The 21379-nt window shown below is 45.1% G+C and overlaps 1 protein-coding gene across 1 annotated transcript in view; it reads left to right on the forward strand.

The window, feature by feature from the left end:
- The window catches only part of LOC148011284 (transducin family protein / WD-40 repeat family protein), a 191806-nt gene that overhangs the window by 120933 nt on the left and 49494 nt on the right, over window positions 1-21379 (forward strand). The window contains exon 12 of the mRNA XM_087670532.1: window positions 17925-18071. Coding sequence (XP_087526658.1) covers window positions 17925-18071 — 147 coding nt within the window. The remainder of the gene's footprint in view (window positions 1-17924; window positions 18072-21379) is intronic.

Genomic DNA, 21379 nt, shown 5'->3' on the forward strand with positions numbered 1-21379 from the left:
TCCATGGGCCATGGCGCCCTATGGCAGACTTTCAACGCCTGCTTCAACGTAAATGCCCGGTGTGGGTTGAAGTGGAAAATTGTCCGACGGTCTATTGGCCATTGTTAAAGGATGCGATGGCAGTAGTGGGAACGATGCTGGTTTCCCCAAGCCTAAGGGCCATGAATCGAAACTGTTTATGTATGTTATGGGACACGGCCAGGAAAAGGCCTGCGTGGCTTCGCCTCAATTGCTCTGGCTTGCATCCTTTACACTTTTACTTGAAATGGGGCAACTTTGCAGAATACTGCTTTTCGTGTGGAAAACTGGGGCATTTTATGGCCAAATGCCCAGAGAGGCAACCGTCTTCAGATGATGTGCATGTTGTGCTGCCTATGGATGACATGGTGCTTGATGCTTCGGCACAGGAGGCCCCCTAGCCACCTAATGTTTTGGATAAAGGTAAACAATAGGTCTTGGGTTTGGATTCCCGTAGCAATGACTGGCTAGAGACACGTCCCAAAAAAGGTAAAAAGTTGGATGAAGGCCTGGCGGATTCTGGGCCTAATGTTTCACAAGATTCCGTGCGCCCGTATATGCGTAGGAAAGAAATGTTCTCGTCATAGCATGCTGCGCGTACTGTGGTTCCTTCTGCTCCCCATAATCAGTCTACAAGGAAAGTATATACAGACGGTCCAAAGGGCCCACCTACTAAGTTGGCGTTTGATACTAGAGGTAATGTGATTACACCCTGGGATCGTCGTTATCCCTGTTCCACTCCCAAGGTAGTGGACATTCCATCTACCTCTACAGTGGGCCGCCAGAATTCTTTTGCAGTGTTAGCTGATTTTCTGGATGAAGGTGTCCTTGACGTTCTCGCGGAAAAGGTGAAATCAAGGCAAGAGGTGCCTCGTTCGTGATTCTCTTTTTTGAAGATATATGAAGATAGCTACGTGGAATGTGCGAGGCATTTGTTCTCATCATAAGCAACATGCCATGTGGACTGTCTTGCATGAGAACCAGTGGAATGTCTTGTGTGCGGTTGAGCACAAGAGTCACGGTGAAGCAGGAAAAGTTGTGGATTGCCATGGGTTTCACCTGTTTTATGCAGGGACACATGCTATGTACTATTCTGGCGTGCTTATGATTGTCCATGAGAAATACCAGCTTGTTCTTATAAAAAATGATGTACAGGGCCGCTTTATGGTAATCGAAGTTTTATTTGAAGGAGAGATCTTATGGTTGGTGGGCATCTATGCTCCGAATGACCCTGCATCCCGACGGGATCTTTGGAAGACTTTACAGAGCTCCATGTCACTGGGCAGAAGGGGTTTTTTGATGGGGGATTTCAATATGTGTGTTGACTTTTCTCAGTCCACTTCAGGGCATTTGGTGATGGATACTCTCGAAAGTCCGGGGTGGAATGCCTTTGCTCTTCAGGTACTTAAGCAAGATCTCTGGTCTTGGCTCCACCCTTCTTCTTCATGGTTTACTTTTCATTCCGTACAATATGCAACTACCTAGTCGCGGTTGGACCGAATGTATATCATGCAGGGGGATGATTTTCTTCTCGAGATGCTGGAAATGAAAGTCTTGCAGCAATATGCCTTGTCAGACCATTTCCCTCTCCAACTTGAGATGCTTGCACAACCCATTGCACCTTTTATGCAGTTGCTGGATAGACTCCCTTTACGTTTCAACTCGTCTTATTTGAAGCATCCAATCTTTTAGGGCTATATGCAGCAATTGATTGAGAGGTTTTTATTGGACTTCGCCTTTGAGGGCTTGGCTTCCTTTGCACGAATGCTCTCTAATGTGTAGCGGGTTGCTCGGAAGTATGGGATCCGTCATGCCTCTATTTGTCGGCAGCGTCGACACGCAGCGGAGGACTTACTGGCTTTGGTTCGTTCGCTGCTGGTGGACACTCCAGATGATGAATTTCTGCTGTCACTGGCGATGTGTTTGGCTGATCTTATTCAAGTATTTCAGTTGAAATCTTATCAGCAGGCCAAACTGCACAACTTGACTGACACATTGCAAGATAGTGCTTGTCAGACTCATAAGTTCTTTCGCGCCTTGCATGCTTCTCCTGCTCGAGAAAACATGACTAGACTCCAGGATTCAGAAGGTCACATGGTCACTAATCCGCAGACCATTGTCAATATGTGCAGGAATTATTTTCTGGATCTTCTTGGTTCTTCTCTGTCGCCTTCTAACCAGGTTATGCATGCATGCAGAGTTCTATGATCTGGTCCGCTAGCAGGTTCCATTTGATATGCAAGCTACTTTGGAGACAGATATTTGTGAGGAGGAGGTTATGGATGTTTTGTTACACTTGCCTAAGGATAAAAGCTGTGGTTGGGATGGTCTCACCAATGAATTCTTTGAGAGCTCGGTCACCCAGCTGGTGAAGCCATTGGCGGCTATGTTCCAGCAGGTTTGGGAAACAGGGGTCATGCCTTCCTCATGGAAAGAAGGCCTTATCAAACTGCTTCCAAAGGTTCCTTCGCCGTCAATGTTGCAACACTGGAGACCAATTTCTTTGATGGGTTCGATGTATAAAATCTTTTCCAAAGTGCTGGCGAATCGGCTTCATAAGCTCCTTCCAGCTATTGTGCATCCTCTTCAATATGGTTTAATTAAGGGCCACAACATTCTGCATAATATCTTAAATGTGCAAATGGCTATTGACTATGCGAGGCACTCTAGTCAGGAAGTGGTATTGATTTAATTGGATTTGGAAAAGGCTTTTGACTATTGAGACTGGTCTTTCATGGTAGAACTTATGTCTGCTATGGGTTTTGGTTCTCGGATGTCCCGATTGATCTACACCATTAGTGCTGCGGCTTCTTCGCGCGTTATGCTCAATGGTGGGGTTACGGAGCCATTTGTCCTTGCACGCTCGGTGAGACAGAGTTGCCCTTTGAGTGCTCTCTTCTTTGCCTTGGCGACCCACCCGGTTCTTTCAATATTATCTTCAATGGCAGCTTCTGCTCAGCTGGCCGGTTTGTCTCTTTCTTTGGGACAGCACTTCATTAGCCAATCTCTGGCTGATGATAGCTTTATGATTTTGCGTGCAGACAAGGACAACATTCGCAAGGCATTAGATGTTTGGACGCTCTTTGGTCATGCTTCTGGTCTTCGCATCAATGCCTTCAAATCAGCCATTCTCAGTTGCACGAAGTCTGATTTATAGTCATTGGGCTGGCAGGGTTAGGTTGTTTCCCTTGGCTCCATTGTCAGGCATCTTGGGTACCCATTGGGGGTTGATGTTCGGCCAAAGCAACTACTGGAGTGGATTTCACAGAAACTGGCAGCTAAGTTTATGTATTGGAAGTCGCAAGCGTGGCCATTCCATGTCCGCCTCAAAGTGGCTTAGACAATTATGTTGCCAATGCTCACATATTTCTTGCCATTGCTGCCATGGACTCCTACTACTTTGAAGGCTCTCACTCGCCCCATTCGTTTCATGTTATGGAAGAAGGATTCATTGCACGCAAGTATTTCGTGGATTTCATGGTCACATACATGTATCCCCAAACGCCTGGGTGGTGGAGCTATTTTGGATGCTGAAACCCATATGCTGGCTCTTCGTTGGTCTCTTTTTCGTGCTATGTGTGTGGATCATCACCCGTGGACCATTATAGCCCGTTATTTTCTTGAGGACAGCGGGCTTCGGCATGGTAATACACAACTTCGGAGCTCCTGGTGGCATGTCCTTAATGCAAACTCTCGGTTTTCGAGTCCCTCCTCCTCTCTGTTACTGCATTTGGTCGGCTCCTGGAAAGTGGTGCTCCAAAAGGCTCATTGGCATCCAGTGGGGGACCGCTTGCATACTAACTCCTTTCAACTGGAATTGTTGGTAGTCTCAAGATTACTTTCATGGGAAGACAAACATGAGCTCATACCAAGATTTAACCGCATGGCCCGTTTGGGTGTGACTTCAATTGCGGATGCCACCCTTGCCAGTCGTAATGTCTTCGCATCGTTTCGTCTGCCAGGAGACTTTTCAGAATCCCGTGCGGATACTGTGCTTTCAACTGGAATTGTTGGCAGTCTCGAGATTACTTTCATGGGAAGACAAACATGAGCTCAGACCAAGATTTAACCGCATGGCCCGTTTGGGTGTGACTTCAATTGCGGATGCCACCCTTGCCAGTCGTAATGTCTTCGCAGCGTTTCGTACTGCCAGGAGACTTTTCAGAATCCCGTGCGGATACTGTGATTTATGGGAACAGCTTTTGTTAGTGCTTCGGGGTAGGCAACCCTTTTCTGCCCTGGCTGTGGATCGTCCTTGGCAGGATTGGGAACTTGCAGGCCGGTTGAGTCTAGAAAAGGCCTTTGCTAATCAGGTGTATCATCTTCTGATTAAAGATCATGAATGGCTGGGTGTGAAAGCTAATACTATATGGGGATTGCGGAAATCTTAGTCATGGTGGAAGGCAATTGTGAGGGAGGGCTGGTTGAATAAGACACCTTTTAAATGTAAGGTCTTTCTTTGGCGGGTGATGATTGGTGGTTTTCCTCTTGCCTCCGCCCTTTTCAAGCGTCGAATCTTGAACGGCAATTGTTTCTTCTGCACCACTACTGTGGAATCGGCTCGACATCGATTTATTTCTTGCCCGCTCGCCAAGAATATCTGGTCGCTCTTGTCACAGGTTTGGCGCGTAGTGGTGGGGTCCTCACTAACCCCTTTCGATTGGGTTTTTGTGCGCTCAAAATACCCCACACCGCCACAATTGCATATGAAGATCTTATTCCACTTTTTCAGATAGTGGGGATGCTGGCACATTTGGACCACTGGGAATGCCTTTCTTTTTGATTCAGCCTCTAATGTACCGAGACACATTGCCCGGCTTAAAGGTCTCTTGCATTGGCAGATAGATCTCATTCGGCACTCGGACCTGCTCCCTCGGGAGGACTTACTTCCTTGGCATATGGCAATTTCCTCTGGGTCTTTGCCATGACTTGTGTAACTTTTTCGTGGCCTAGTACTGGGATTTTGCACATGTTGGCTTAGGGCCCTCGTGTATCTTGTAATCATGTAAACTTGTACCTTTTTTTCATAATTAATACAATTACCTTTTACGAAAAAGAGAGAGAGAGAGAGAGAGAGACACACACACACACACACACATTTTTGTGGTCTTCAAGCCTGCAATAAGGAAGACAAAGCAGTTCATGCTCAGCATCTAGATCAGTGATGGAGAATCTACAAGAGACAAATGGTATCGATGTGGCCTTTTTTGACCAGCTTCGGTAATACCCACTCCATCCCCTATTGCTTGAATCCCATATTAGCATTGGTTGATCCACCATTAGGTGTGTATACTAAGTTATTTATTGTAGTCCTCAAAGTGTCCCAACTTTTAGGCAAAGTCTCAAGTGAAAGTGTAGCCTTGACTAAATCCTCAAAGAAAATCTTTGGTGTAGACAAAAGGATAAAGATAGTACTAAACTCACTTAAGTGATTGTACATGGATGTCTCCTCCATATGAAGATTTAAAAAATTTTAGGGAATGGAAATGACCAACTTGTGTCAGATTCAGACAGTGATTCATTGGCGGAGGATTTCGGTCAGTTGGCAGAAGGGGGCGAGATAGGTAAACGTCAGAAGATGTTAGTTGAAGATCCGCTATTATGGCCCTTAAATTTGCCTCAGCTAGAGGTCGAGGCTGATGGGTCTCTTTAGTTCATGCTGGTCAGTGCCAATCATCGCATGTCCGATTATGTTTATGCTAATGAGAGTAAAGCTAGCTCTTTTCCGGAAGGGGATCATGTAGATGCAGTTATGGGAACGGAACTGGTTCTACAACAGATTGCTGCCTTCCATGAGAGGGCAGCCGTCTTTTATTTTACAGCAAAGACTCCCTTGATCACAAGGATTTGTACCTGGCTGCTCTCTATGCTTGTAAATGTTCAACAGTGCCAAGAAGATGCTCCAAGGCATGTGTAGGCCCCTCTTGTTGAAGAGATTTATGATGGTCCCAAGGGGTTTTTTAAGGTGTTTTTTCGCTCCTCAGAAGTGAGGTCATTCATCATGCAGCACATCCCTTTGTTTTTGGATGGGCAATTGGTTCACATGGTCCCTTGGAGGCCCATGGCCGAGTTTCAAGAGGTGTTGAGGCAGGCATGCCCTATTTGGGTGAAGGTGGTTGATTTTCTTGCGCATCTTTGGAGACTCCTCCCTTTGGTCGTGAGAACCTTAGGCGATGTGTTGGTAGAGCCTCGCTTGGCTTCCCGCAATCGGAAGAGGGCATGCATGCCTTGGGACACAGGAAAGCTTTGCTCGACCAAAGTTCATTTTCAAGTTCGAGGACTGTAAACCTTGGTTTATGAGTTGAAATGGGGTACTTTTGCAGGACACTGTTTTTGATGCGGCCAATTGGGCCATTTTATTTCGGAATGTGACAAAAATCCGGAGGTTTTGCAGTGATCTATAGATTCAGACATGGATATGCAAGATCACCATCCTCCCCACATACATCAGCAGCTTCAAGCTGATCCTGAGATGCCTCCCCAACATGGTTGTGATGAAGGTAAAAAGGAGGTTCCTCAAGTGGGCCCTGAGCATACTTCCCTTCCGGTCGATCGGAATGTCTTCTTGGGAAGATTCTTGGGTGTCGGTGGTTAGACGTAATGCAGGACAAGCATCTTGTTTGGCTCCGGTCCCATCCATCGCCAAACCCTATCACTCAGACCTTTCAATGCAGAGGTAGGGGGTTTTATATGAACCCTCAATCTTTACGTGCTCCGATTGGGGATGATAAATGGAATTCCAATTCTGCTTTGCGCTTTGATATGCAAGGGAGGCTTGTGCCTCCTAGGGATGTTTTTTGTTCACAGCAACAACAATTTTCTTCTCGTGCTTCGCTTACTGGTTTGCAAAGGGCAGACCTTGTAGATGTAATCTGAAGCAAGATGAAAAGATTCTACGCAACCAAAGCTATAGATGCAAAAGGGAAATGAAAAGTGGTGGTTCAACAGTTTTTTCATTTCCGATTTATTATGAGGATTGCTTTGTGGAATGTGAAAGGTATTTCTTTGAGTAGTAAGTAGTATCGGTTGTGGAAAGTTGTGTTTGCTGGAAAGTGAGATGTATTTTGTGTGGTGGAGCATAAACAACATGCTTTGGCTGGATCTTCTTATGTTTATAAGGATTATGTTGTTTTTTACAGTGTTCGAGCTCCATATAAATCTGGAGTTATGTTGGTTGTCAAATCCTGCCTGCAGCCATCGCTGGTTTCTCAAGACCCTCGAGGTCGATTTGTAATTTTAGAGATACTGTATGAGGGAGAGATTTTGTCGTTGGTGGGTGTGTATGCTCCTTCCACGGTAAGGGAGTGTCGTCAACTTTGGGATGATGTGCGTTGCCTTTCCATGGCTTGCCAAGGTTTTGTCATGGGCGACTTTAATGCATGTCTATCTGGGGATCAGGTTACTTCTCTGCACTCGGTTATGGATGGTCCTGAGCGACAGGCTTGGGATGCCCTTGTAGCTGGATCTTTAAAGCAAGACATGTGGTCCTGGATGTATCCATCACAATCTGGTTATACCTATCAATCTTTGCAACATCCTAACACCTCTGGGCCAGACTAGATCAGATATATATTTGTCACAGTGATTCCTTTCTTCCTGCAATTATTGACATGTGGGTGGAACGATAGCATGTCTTATCAGATCACTACCCTTTGGTCGTGGAAATGACCCATAGACCTGTTTGACCTGTTCATGTATTTAAGGCTCTTCTTGCTCGATTGCCACTTCATTTTAATCAATCTTTTCAGCAGCATAATCAATTTTTGGAATATGTTCAGCAACTAATCGCTTCCTTTAGCTTGAAGGCCCTATTTGGAGAGAGGGATGCATGGGCTGTTTTTAGGGACAATGCCCGACAATTATCCCGTCAGTATGGTATTCAGTAGGCTTCCTATTTACGAGCTGAATTGCGGAATGCCCAATCTTTATTGGCCCACTCCTTGTCTTTAAGTCAATCAGGGGATTCTAATGATGAATTGATCACATGCATTGAATGGTTGAAAGGTAGGGTTCATTCTCTTCAAGAACAAGAATATGCAAAATACAAACTGTTGGCCAGAGCAGAAGCTTTATACGATAATAATTGCCAATCCCATCAATTCTTTGCTCGCATGTACTAGAAATATGCTAGGGAAAATATTGTGCGCTTAATGGATGAACAGGATGTTATGGTGATAGATCCGGCCGCCATCATTCGTATGTGTGTCGACTTTTATAAGTCCTTGTTGGGATTGCAAGAGAAGTCTTTTGATGTTGTCCTCTCTGCTCACCGCTATATTTGTGAGTTGGTAAGCAACCAAGTCAAACCAAAATGGGTGGACTTAATGGAGGCAGATATTTCAGAAGATGAAGTGGAAGAAGTGCTGTCCCATCTACCCCGAAGAAAAAGCCGTGGCTGGGATGGGCTTCCTAATGAGCTGTTTTCAGCTAATGTGCAACAACTTAAAGACCCATTGGCTCGCTTGTGCCAGCAAGTGTGGAACTCTGGTACCATGCCATGTGATTGGAAGATTGCTGTCATTCGGCTTTTGCCCAAGGTTCCCTCTCCTACCTCTTTAAAACAATGGAGACCTATTTCTGCTATGGGTTCGATATATAAAATCTTCTCCAAAATCATTGCGAATAGATTGCAGAATGTTTTTCCGCACCTGGTTCATCCACGTCAATATGGTTTCATTAAAGGTCGGAATATCATGCATAATATCTTGAATGTTCAATTGGGAATTGGCTATGCTAAAGCTTCAGGGCAGCAAGTGGTAATGCTTCAGCTCGATATTGAGAAGGCATTTGATCATGCTAGCTGGCCTTTTTTGTGGCAATTATTATCGACAATGGGATTTGGCCCTCACATGGTTTCTCTTGTTGACACTATTGGTCAGGGAATTGTAGCTCGTATTGCTCTTAATGGAGGGATCACGGAAGAAATTGCCTTATCTCAATCTCTTAGGCAAGGCTGCCCTCTCAGCCCTTTGCTATTTGCTTTGTTCACTCACCCGATGCTCTCATTGTTGGACAAATTGGCTGATCAAGGCGAGATAGTTGGCTTGACTCTTCCCAGTGGTACTCAACTTGTGGGTCAATCTTTGGCAGATGATTCTTTTATGTTCCTTAAGGCTGATTGCACTAATGCTAATCGGACAATGGTGGCATGGAATCTTTTTGCTTTGGCATCTGGTCTTCATATTAATACGCAGAAATCTACACTTCTCTCATACGGAGACTGATCTGCAGGCCTTGGGCTGGCATGGACTTGTGATTCCAAAGGGAAATATAACCAGACACTTAGGATATCCTATTGGGGTGGAGGTAGCACCCGGGCCTTATTGGATTGGATGGCCTCTTGGATTCATGACAGGTTCATGTACTGGAAATCTCAAGGCTAACCTTTACATGTCAGACTGAAAGTTGCTCAAAGTATTATGATCAGTATGATATCGTTCTTTTTGCCACTCCTTCCTTGGACTAAGAAGTCCCTTTTGGAACTTGTTCAGCCTATCAAGTTGATGTTGTGGAAAAAGAAGGGGAATCGGTTGGGTCAGGTTTGGATCTCGTGGCAGCATGTGACTATGCCTAAACGAATGGGGGGAGCAGCCCTGTTGGATATTTTAATTTGCATATGAAAGTCTTGGGATTGGCCCTTTTGCAGGCGTTATGTGTATAGAGTCATCCTTGGTCAGACATTGCAAAGTTTTTAATTGAAAAGACTGGTATCTCTCATGGTAATATGGTTATTTGTGCCTCCTGGTGGCATGTGCTCAACTCCTCGAGACCAATTAAGACCACCCAGTCTTTTCTTCTTTCTCATTTGATTGCATCCTGGCAGGAGATCTTACGTTTTTCAGTTTGGCACCCTCCTGAGATTCGCAAGGAGGCGAATTCACTGCAAGGAGAGGTCTTACCCTTCTCCAGGTTGTTGGATTGGTAGACAAAGATTTGCATAGACTCAAGTTTAATAGGATGGCTCGTTTGGGGTTGCAGATAGTTTTTGATGGTGTTATTCCTGGGCAGTCCTGTCTTTACTCTTTTCGGCGTATTCGTCAACACTTTCGGGTACCCCGTGGATATTGTGATATCTGGTCATCCATACAGGTCACACTTCAGAGGTTCTCTCCTTTACCAGTGCTACAACCATTGTATCCATGGCGTAACTAGAAGTTTGTGATTCTAGATGATTTTGAGAAGAGGTCTGCTAACTAGATATACCATCAGATGGTGGAGACCAAGAGATGGGTCACTACAAAGGTGAATAAATTATGGCATATTAAGGACGGCAAAAAGAAGTGGCAAGAAAGATTCCTTCAGCTTTGGAAGTCTAAGGTTCCCTATCAGGGAAAAGTCTTCTTGTGGAGACTGCTGATTGGTGATCTTCCAACTGGAGAGGTGCTGCGTACCCGAAAGATCTCTGCTGGTCGTTGTATATTTTGCACTACATGTGATGAAACATTGCTTCATCTTTTTGCCTCTTGTCCAGTAGCGCGATAGATCTGGTGTTTTATTTCTAGCGTTTGGCTCTCGGCGACTCAGCTTCGGATAACAGCCCAGTCATGGATTATGGTAAAGATGCCCTCTGTGCCTTCTTTGCATTCTGATTATTCCTGCCTGTTCCAATTCCTTAGATGGACTGCCTTATGGCATATTTGGCGAACTTGGGATGCCTTTCTTTTTGATTTGGTCTCGGGCATCCATGGTCATGTGGCCCGTATGGCCTTTCTCAATCAGTAGATTGGGTAAGGGAATGACAAAGACTTGGTCGGCTCAGATGGTGATTCGTTGGCTGATGAACTTGGGTCATTGCTGGATAGTGAAGAGACGGGCAAACGTCGTAGGATGTCGGTTGAAAAACCAGTCTTAGACCCGAATTCGCCTCAGCTTGAAGGTTCATGTTTCATGTTCACAACCTGATGGATCTTTACAGTTCATGTTGGCCACTACCAATCATCTTATGTTGGATTATGTTCATTGTAATGAGGATAAAGTTAACGCATTACCGGAAGGGGATCAAGTAGTTGCAGTCATGGGAACCGACCTGGTCTTACAACAGATAATTGCTTTTCATGAGAGGGCAGCCATATTTTATTTTATTGGAAGGACTCCTTTGATTACTAGAATTCGTGCTTGGCTTTAATCCATGCTTGTCAGTTTTGAACAATGCTCAGATGATACTTTAGGGTGTATGCAGGTTCCCCTATTTGAAGAGATTTATGATGGCCCGAAGGGGTTCTTTGAGGTTCTTCTTCGTTTTGCGGAAGTACACGCTCTTATTATGCAATGCATTCCTTTGTTTATGGATGGGCAGCTAGTTCATGTGGTCCCTTGGAGGCCCATGTCTGAGTTTCAGGAGGTGCTGAGACAGGCATGCCCAATTTGGGTGGAGGTGGTGGATTTCCCTGCTCATCTCTGGAGCCTCCTTCCTTTGGTTTTTAGAAAGCCATTGAGCTAAAAGAACAAGTCAAGTAGCTATCAGACCAGGGATGCATCCGAGGGATACATCCTGCCAAGTAATTCACCATGGGGAGCCCCGGTACTATTTCAAAAAAGAAAGACGAAACACTTCACCTTTATATCAATTACCGTGGATTAAACCAGGTGACAGTGAAAAACAAATATCCAGTTCCTAGGATAGATGAATTGCTTGATCGACTCCAGGGAGCAAATGTCTTTTCAAAGATCGATCTGAGATCAGGATATTATCAAATAAGAATTAGGGAGGAAGATATCCCTAGAACTGCTTTTAACACAAGGTACAGTCATTATGAGTTTATTGTGATATCGTTTGCGTTAACAAATGCTCCTGCCACCTTCAACAAGTTGATGCAATACATTTTCTAACCCTACACCTTGATTGGCTTCCTGCAATCGGAATAGGGCATGTATGCTTTGGAATACAGGGAAACCTTGCCCGACAAAAATTCTTTTTGAGGTTCCAGTGTTACAAATGTTGGTGTATAAAATGGGGTACTTTTGCAGGACACTGTTTCAGATGTGGCCAGTTGGGCCATTTCATTTTGGAATGCGATAAAAATATAGAGGTAGTGCAGCGCCCTATGGATCTAGACATGGAAATGCAAGACCATCACCCCAGCAGATGATTCAGCAGCCATTAGCTGATCCAGAGCAGCTCTCCCAACATGGTCATGATGAAGGCAAGAAGGATGTTTCCCATGTTAGTGGGGAGCGTGCTTCGCTTGCAGTTGGGCAGAATTTGTCTCCTCTGGAGGATTCTTGGGTCACTGCGGTTTGTCGTATTGCGAGACAGGATTCTCACTCGACTCCTACCCATCCTCCACCGCCCCCAATCACTCAGACCTTTCAACGCAGAGGTAGGGGGTTTTATATGAAACCTCAATCTTTGTGTGCTTCGGTAGTGGAAGATAAAAGGACTTTTGATTTTGCTTTGCGCTTCAATGTGCGTGGGAGGCTTGTGCCTCCTCGGGATGTTTCTGTTCCCAACAACTGTAGTTTCCTTCCCGTGCTTCAATTGCAGATTTGCAAAGAGCAAATCTTGTAGATGTTATCCGAAGTGAAATGGAGAGATTCTAGGCTGCCAAGGCCATTGATGTAAAAGGGAAGGGAAAGCGGTGGTTCAATAGTTTTTTTCATTTGTAATTGATCATGAAAATTGCTTTGTGGAATGTGAAAGATATTTCTTCAAGTAGGAAGCACTATCGGTTGTGGAAAGTTGTGTTAGCTGGAAATCGGGATGTTTTTTGTGCCGTGGAGCATAAACAACATGCTTTGGCTGGATCTTCTTATGTATACAAGGATTATGCGGTCTTTTTTAGTAGTCGAGCTCCGCATAAATCGGGAGTTATGTTGGCTGTCAAATCCTCCCTACAACCATCGCTGGTTTCTCAGGACCCTTGTGGCCGATTTGTGATTTTGGAAATAATATATAAGGGAGAGGTTTTGTGGCTTGTAGGCGTGTATGCTCCTTCTATTGCAAGGGAACACCGTCAGCTTTGGGATGACCTGCACTGCCTTGCCATGGCCAAGCTTGGTCATGGGTGATTTTAATGCATGTGTATTTGGGGATCTGGCGACTTCTCCACATTTGGTTATGGTTGGTCTTGAGAGACAGGCCTGGGATGCTCTTGTAGTGGTGTCTTTGAAATTGGACTTGTGGCCCTGGATGTATCCATCACAAGCCGGATATACTTATGGTTCTTTTCAGCATCCAAATACCTGGGCCAGATTGGATAGGTTCTACATTTGCTAGAGTGATTCTTTTCTTCTTGTAGTCATTGATATGTGGGTGGAAGGACAACATGTTTTGTCAAATCATTACCCTTTGGTCCTGGAAATGAGCCATAGACTTGTTCATGCATTTAAGGCTCTTTGCCCATTTGCATCTTCGGGTTAATCAATCTTTTTTGCAGCAAAACTAGGTTTTGGAAGGTGTTCAGCAACTGATAGCTTCTTTTTGCTTGAAGGTCCTATGTAGAGGGATGGAAGCATGGGCGGTTTTGAGGGATGATGCGCGAGTGTTATCACAAGAATATGGTATTCAGTATGCTTCCTCGTTTCGAGCTGAATTGCAGCATGCTCAATCTTTATTAGCTCATTCCTTGTCTCTGTGTCAGACTGGGGATTCCAATGATGACTTGCTCACATGCATTGAATGGTTGAAAGGCAGGGTCCAATCTCTTTAGGAAGAGGAATATGCAAAATACAAACTGTTGGCTAGAGCCAAAGCTTTACATGATAACAATTGTCAAACTCATCAAATTTTCACTTGTCTGCATCAGAAATATGCTCGGAAAATATTGTGCACTTAAAGGATGGCCAAGGTGATATGGTGACTGATCTTGCCTCCATTATTCGGATGACTCTCCTCTTCGTTTTAATCAATCTTTTTTGCAACAAAACCAGTTTTTGAAAGGTGTTCAACAACTAATAGCTTCTTTTAGCTTGAGGGTCCTATTTTGAGGGATGGAAGCATGGGTGGTTTTTAGGATAATGTGCGAGCGTTATCCCGAGAATATGGTATTTAGCATGCTTCCTCTTTTTGAGTTGAATTGCAGCATGCCCAATCTTTATTGGCCCATTCCTTGTCGTTGTGTTAGTCTGGGGATTCCAATGATGACTTGCTCACATGCATTGAATGATTGAAAGGCAGGGTTCAATCTCTTCAGGAAGAGGAATATTCAAAATACAAATTGCTAGACCGAGCCGAAGCTTCACACGATAATAACTATCAAACTCATCAATTTTTTGCTTGTTTGCATCAGAAATATGCTTGAGAAAATATTGTACGCTTAAAGGATGGGCAAGGTGTTATGGTGACTGATCTTGCCTCCATCATTGGGATGATTGTAGACTTTTATAGGTCCTTGTTGGGTCCGCAAGAGATTCTTTCCGATGCTGTTCTCTCTGCTTGAAGATATATTTGTTACTTGGTTAGTAATCAGGTCAAACCAGAATGGGTGAATTTAATGGAGGTTGATATTTAAGAAGATGAAGTGGAAGAAGTGTTGTCCCACTTGCCTCGAAGGAAAAGTCTTGGTTGGGATGGGCTTCCTAATGAGCTGTTTTCAGCCCAGGTGGAACTGCTAAAGGACCCATTAACTTGCTTGTGTCAGCAAGTGTGGAATTCTGGTATGTTGCCTTCAGATTGGAAGATTGTTGACATTAGATTGTTGCCCAAGGTTCCCTCTCCAACCTCTTTGAAACAATGGAGACCCATTTCTGTTATGGGGTCTTTATATAAAATTTTTCCGAAATTATTGCCAACAGATTGCAGAAAGTATTTTTGCACGTGGTTCATCTATGTCAATACGGTTTCATTAAAGGTTAGAATATAATGCACAACATTTTGAATGCTCAACTGGGAATTGAGTGTGCGAAAGCTTCAGGCCAGTAGGTTGTTATGCTTGAGCTCGATATTGAGAAGGCATTTGATCATGTTAGCTGGGAGAACCTTCCCTACCACTCGATGGGCCTGGGTGGGGATGAGCTTGTGCTCCTGTAGAAGTAGGATGTCTATCCGTCCCGCAAGGGCCGGCTGCAACTTCTACCGAACAATCAGCTTCTTGGAACCACGTGCCCCACTGTAGTGGAGACTATTCACATTCTAGGATGCAAGGTGTAAGCTCATGGGGAAACCTGTGACTCACCAAACAAGCATCTGTTTTGTGTGGAAGTTGCTGATGAGGAGGAAGAAATATGGGGCATGGAAGTACGCTTTGCCGCAGGCCTGGACGGCTAGCTCCAGTCCCCCATGGTGGCCCTTGGGTGGATCATAGGGGCGATAGATGCTCCAGGTGGTACTACCAATGCATCTATCAATCATGCTGAGAGTCGTGACTCTGTACACAGGTAGAAATGGGACGCTTGTGCCAAGGGCCACTCGATCACATCCATTGGAGCTCTTCACTGTGGAGGGGCTCGAGAGATAATGCTCAAGTGTGGGACCTCGGCACCAGTGCACCAGTTAATGTCCATCATGCAACGTGGCCACTGCTATGCAAACAGTGCTAGTCCTTCTTCTTTCATCCATTTGGAGATGTGGTCCACCATTTGACTCTTCATCTCCTCTATTTGTGTCGTCATCCAATCCCTTGAGTGAGAGGACTGAAGGAAAAAGGCGTAGTTTGGTCCATCCAGTGGTGCTAGTAGGTGGACTTTGCCCCTCGACTTATGAATCACGAAGATCCCCACCTCTAGAGGTAGTGGGAACTCTCCGCACTCCGCAACTCTTAGGTAGGACCACGAGCCACTGCGGAAGAACTCCTGTGGTAACAGCTGTGCCTATCTCGGGAAAGTGTGACGGTCGGCAGGGGCAGATGAGTTGGTGGTTGTGTGGGGAGGGTAAGACTGCTGTTGCGAGGAGGATGTAGGCGTGTGTGGCTCATCACCTCCTGTGGGAGGAGGGGGGAGGTGGGTTTGGGGGGGATCACCTGTATCAGGTGCGGATTAGGGGGGGGGGGGGTTCTCGGCAGGGGAGGTGGTGGGGGGGAAAAAGATCGAGGGATGGTGGGGTGGTCGGAGGTACGTGGCCAGTGTGGAGGGTGGTTAGTGGCCCTAGAAGGGGGGGACTGTGGGCTAGGGTCAGTGGGGGATCCATGGGAGGTTGGGGGGGGGGGGGGGGTAGGGGCTGTGGGATCTCAGGTGAGGTAGTCTGTAGCGCGGGTGGTGGATGTGGGGGATTGCGGTCCTGCCGGGTAGGGCGGGCTGTTGAGTGCTCTGCTGGGGGGGTGTCGCTTGCCCTCCTGCTCCTTGCTGCTGAGGCTCTATCTGAGGAGTTGGTTACAGCCCCCCCGCCATCTCCCTCTCTGTTGTCTTTGGACCTGTGTAAAGCCATCAGCGTCCACCTACGGGCCTGTCGACGGAACCGCTTGGCTCCGAAACGTGTGTAGTCTGTTGCCCGATGCCCAAAGTCGTGGCAGCATAGGCATTGCCCTGGTTGCCTAGTCACAATGACCTGTTGCCTAAAGGAGTGACTTCCTACCTCAATCTCCAAGAACTTTGGTATACTCTTTGTGTCTTTCACGGCCACTCGTACCTTTGGGACTCCTGCAGTTGTCATTGCATCCGCGAAGGAGGTAGGAAAAACTGTGCCGAAAAGCCGTCCAAAGTCCTCCACTAACTGGCAGTACTCTACTGCTAGTCCGAGGAAAAGTAAGGTGACTGGATGTTAGAGAAATCTGTTATGGAGTGCAAATGTCTCCACTGTGAAGTTGTTATACTAGGAAACTATATAAATGACCCCCTTTGTGGAGGCATAGGGTGAGCTCTCCACTAACTCATGAGCTCCGGCCGTAGACGTGAGTCAAACCATGAGTATCCCTTGGCCCATGAGGACTACCTCCGCGATCTATGCTGTGCCAATGCGCAGCGTAGAGTGCAGCCAATCCCGCAGCTTGGCCCTTGATGGGGAGTGTCCCATGACCTAACCAAAGATCGTTGTTTCTTTCAACTGCAGCTTTATGGCACGGACAGCTAAGAGCTCAGAGAGGATGATGTGCAAGGTGTTTGACTTGGGGGACACTCGCAGAATGCGCTGTCGTGTAACCAAAGGTTTCCATTTCACGTCCCTGATGAGAACCTACCTATCACGCTATTGTGCTACCGGAGGGGGGAGTTGCTGCAGGGGGAGGGAGCAACTGGAAGGGGGGGGGGGGGGCGGCCAGGGGGGCAAAGAAGGCGTCGGGCAGGATAGGCGCAGGGGGGCAGCAAGGTGGGGTGCAGGGCGGGCGTAGGGGGGTCAGGGTGGGTGAGGGCTGGTCCGGGCGCAGAGCAGGGGGGGAGGTTGGGCGTAGCGGGGGGGCAGCGTAGGCAAGGGGGGGAGGTTGGGCGTAGGCGGCAGTACAGTCGGAGGCGGGGGCAGCTTCGTGGCGCAACGGCTGGGGGGGGGTCGAGCTAGGGAGCAGGCGGAGCAGTAGGTGGCCAAAGGTGGAGGCAGCACTGAGAGGGGGTCGTGCTAGGGGGGAGGCAAGGAAGAGGCGGGGCAGAAGGCGGGGGTGATGGCGGGAGAGTAGGCGAGAGAAGGTGGGGGAACTGGTGTGATGGCAGGGGGTGGAGCAACAGCGTGTGCGACGTTGGTGGAGTTTTTTGGGCCTATGTCTCATTGTGTCTTATGATGTGATACATAGCACCTTAAAAGATCCAATGCTACGGAATTTGTCTCTTCGGACTGACCATCTTAGTGGTACCATCTTATGAGTATTTTCTTCAGGTTATGGTGTGTTAGATGTACGAATATTGTGGTGAAGTTCTCTGTATTAAAAGTAAATATATTTGGACCTTGAGAGTAAAAGGCTTTCTCTGTGTTAAAAGTAAATATATTTTGACCTTGAGAGTAGAAGGCTTTCTCTTTGTTTTGAAAATGAAGGGTATACTAATTTTCTAAAGCTTTTTGTTGATGGGCTGACCTATATTTGATATTTCTTGGAAATGTGTTTTTTCAGATAATCCATACTCAGTTGCTGATCAATGGCTTCTAAATGAAAATCTTCCATTGACATATCGCCAGCAAGTTGTTGAGTTTATATTGCAGAATACTGGGCAAAATGCTCCAGCTATTGATGTTAATTTCCGTGACCCCTACACAGGAGGTATGTCTTGACTACTACTGCTTTTCTACCAATGTTAAATATATTTGGACCTTGAGAGTAAAAGGCTTTCTCTTTGTTTTGAAAATGAAGGTTATGCTAATTTTCTGCAGTCATAACATAATCATTTAAACATCCATATCACTTTATCTTGAATAGCTCTTTTACTTCTTGACTACTGCTTTTCTACCAATGTTAATAGTGCTGAAGAAGTTCTAAGGGCTGGGAAATATTGGGATGATGTGTCTGCATGATTATAAGGAGACTGTTGGCTTTGAGCTTCCATCATCACCAAAGAAGGGTTGTCATGGAAAGGAGTTTTAAACATCAAATGCCTTTTGTAGGCACATGTTATTAGTGCTGAAGAAGTTCTAAGGGCTGGGAAATATTGGGATGATGTGTCTGCATGATTATAAGGAGACTGTTGGCTTTGAGCTTCCATCATCACCAAAGAAGGGTTGTCATGGAAAGGAGTTGTAAACATCAAATGCCTTTTGTAGGCACATATGACAAAGTCCTCTTCATTTGGTCTCCATTATCCTGTTCACCTGTCTTGCCATTCTGGGTGCAGATTTTTTGTTTGTTCCAACTTACAGCTGTGTTGGTGCTTCAGAACCCTTTTTTCAAACGAGTTTACAATTTTTCGTCTGATGCATGAAAATGCAACTCGCATTGCTGCCAGAACACTGTTAGGCACTGTGTTGACTTTCAGACCTTCCTATGGCTGATTCCCACCCACAGTTGATTATCACTTCCTATAAACATTTAACACACACTTCACACTCTGTTCTTGCATACCCGTGACGAAGGCTGGAATCAGGCGCCAGATTGTAGCAGGTGGCTAGTGGAAGCTCTAACCACAATGCCCTCCACGAAGGGGTGTGGGCAGCACAGTTATGGCTCTTGAAACTTGCAAAAGTGAGATTAAGGGAGAGTGATGAGTCGCATGCATATTTGTAGAAAGTTTGGTGGATCCAAATTAGGGTTTTGCATGTGGGTGGACACAATAACTCTCTAGGATCACATTTCTTTTTAAAATTAAAGTTTTCATCATTAATTAAGCATGTTTTGGGACAATTTAAGTCAAGCTAATGTATAGCAAAGGTATGAGAAGAGGTGGTCACCCCTGACACGGAACTGGGCACTTCCGAAATTCCTAATCTTGGTCCATGTGCCTCAATAGCCTCAGGCTTTGCCATCACCATTGGAAGCAAAAAGCTGTGTAGACAAGCTTCACTACAAGAAGCTATGGGTGGCATTTTCGGTCCTTTCTTTTTCCTCAAAGAGAGAAAAATGAATACAAAGATAGAGATTGTATGCACTATCATTGAGTGCAATCTCCCATTCCATTTGCTTCGAGTGGATAGGTGAAAAAGAATGGTCAAAGCTATTGCCACGGTTGATCTATGCGAGGGGAAGTATGGTGTCACCTTCAAGGACATGGGGACGAAGAAGCTCAACGAGGAGAGGGAGAGAATCAATAAGTCTCTCAAGCTTGTATGTGCCGCATAACCAAAGTATGGTTGCATGATACTTTCTGATGGATAGAGTGCTAGGAAGAAAAGAGATATCATTAACATCCTTGTTTCTTTACCTCTTGACACCTTTTTCTTGCGAGCCGTGGATGTGGAGCAAAGAGGACGAAGAACAATGGGGGACTTTCATATATGCACATATTCGATAAGCTATTATTGAGGTAATCTTAAAAATCAAAATTTAAATTTTGGTTTACAACTCATTATTCATTGTTCATGTCAATCTATATTTTTAAGAATCTTTCAATCTAGATTATTTGTAAGTTGTCATGACAATGATGAGTTATGAGTCATGACCCATGAGTCATTCTTCTTCCCTAAATCTAATTCCCATCTCTTGAGTCTTATCTCACTATCTATCCCAATACCTGTTGCACTTCATCTATATCCTTAATATCGATTCTCACCTATCTTCTCTTTCTCTTGTACCACGTAGTTCGGTGTGGCCAACGTGACACAAGTGGTCACCAACAATGCTTTCAAGTGTCAAAGGATGGGATGCTTGCTTGAAGCAGAGTTCTCATTCGTTGTTTGGATCCCATGTGCCATCCGCTACATTGACCTTTTCATGGAAGACATTGGGTCACTTGATTGGGTGAAAAAGATTGTTGCGTATGCTTGCCACATTGTTGATCTCATCACAAAGGTAGTAAAAGTATTGGCTATCTTTTGTGTCTAGAGTGATGTGGAGTTAAAGAAGGCTTTCAACTCCCATTTTTCTGCCATGTGGTTACTTTTAGAACAACTATATGATGTGCAGAATAAAGTGTAGCAAGCCATGGTGTCTGAGGAGTTTAAGGCATGGCTAAGGAGCAGCCAGTGTCGAGTTTAGAAGAGAGAAGAGCCATTGAGAGGCTTTCCTTGAAAGAGACATTTTGCACGGATGTACGTGCATTGGTCATAGTGATCACCCACGTGTATAGGGCATTATGCATGACTGACATGGAGGGTGCTACTTGGGGCGCTTCTCATACAATTTATGAGAGAGTACATTGAGGAGGAGATCAAGGCATGTAGAGCACTTGATGTCGAATACTTAAGATAATTGCTTTAAGTTTATACAAATTGATTTGCTTTAAGTTTTTAATTTGAAAAACTAAATGTAATGTTTTTTTAGAAATGTAGTGTTGATATATTGGATGCTACACCAAGGTGTGATGACATCCTTTACTTGGTCTAGAAAAGATAGAAGTGAATGAGGCGACCCATCCACGGTCTTACTGCCCTCTTGCATCCTACCTATAAATCTCCCCGTCTTTTCATGGATCAGGAGTTTTAGCCAATAGAGATGTCTACCTTTCCAAGGTGTTGCATATGGACTAGTACACAACATTCCTACAAGAAATCATCAATTATAGTGACCAAAGAAGAACTGCTTTTGCCAATGCTCTATGCTGGAAGAGACTCTCTTCGGTTAAGTCTATTTTGGTGGGAATTTTTTCGATATCAAGTATCCAATGTCTAAAACATTGACCTTAAGACTTATTACTCGGGTGAGTTGAACTTTTGAAGTTTGAAGTTTGAAGTTTGTACTTTAAACTTGTAAGTTCTCACCTAGAGGCTAGAACCTTAAGAGTTTATAATATTTGAATCTTGATTGCTATGTGAAGTTTGAACTTTAAACATTGAAGATCATTTTAATTTTTATCGAATGTAGGATTGCTCGGTTGATGTGTGTGAGAGAAATTGGTTAGCATACTCTCTTATACATACTAAGATCCAAAATAAGTTGAACACATGGTAATTAGGGCGACTAATTTATTGTCGCTCTTACTT

The sequence above is a fragment of the Lygodium microphyllum genome, chromosome 28 (assembly GCF_053477565.2).
Source record: "Lygodium microphyllum isolate KBCC chromosome 28, Lygodium_microphyllum_v1.1.10, whole genome shotgun sequence".
Classification (NCBI taxonomy): domain Eukaryota; kingdom Viridiplantae; phylum Streptophyta; class Polypodiopsida; order Schizaeales; family Lygodiaceae; genus Lygodium; species Lygodium microphyllum.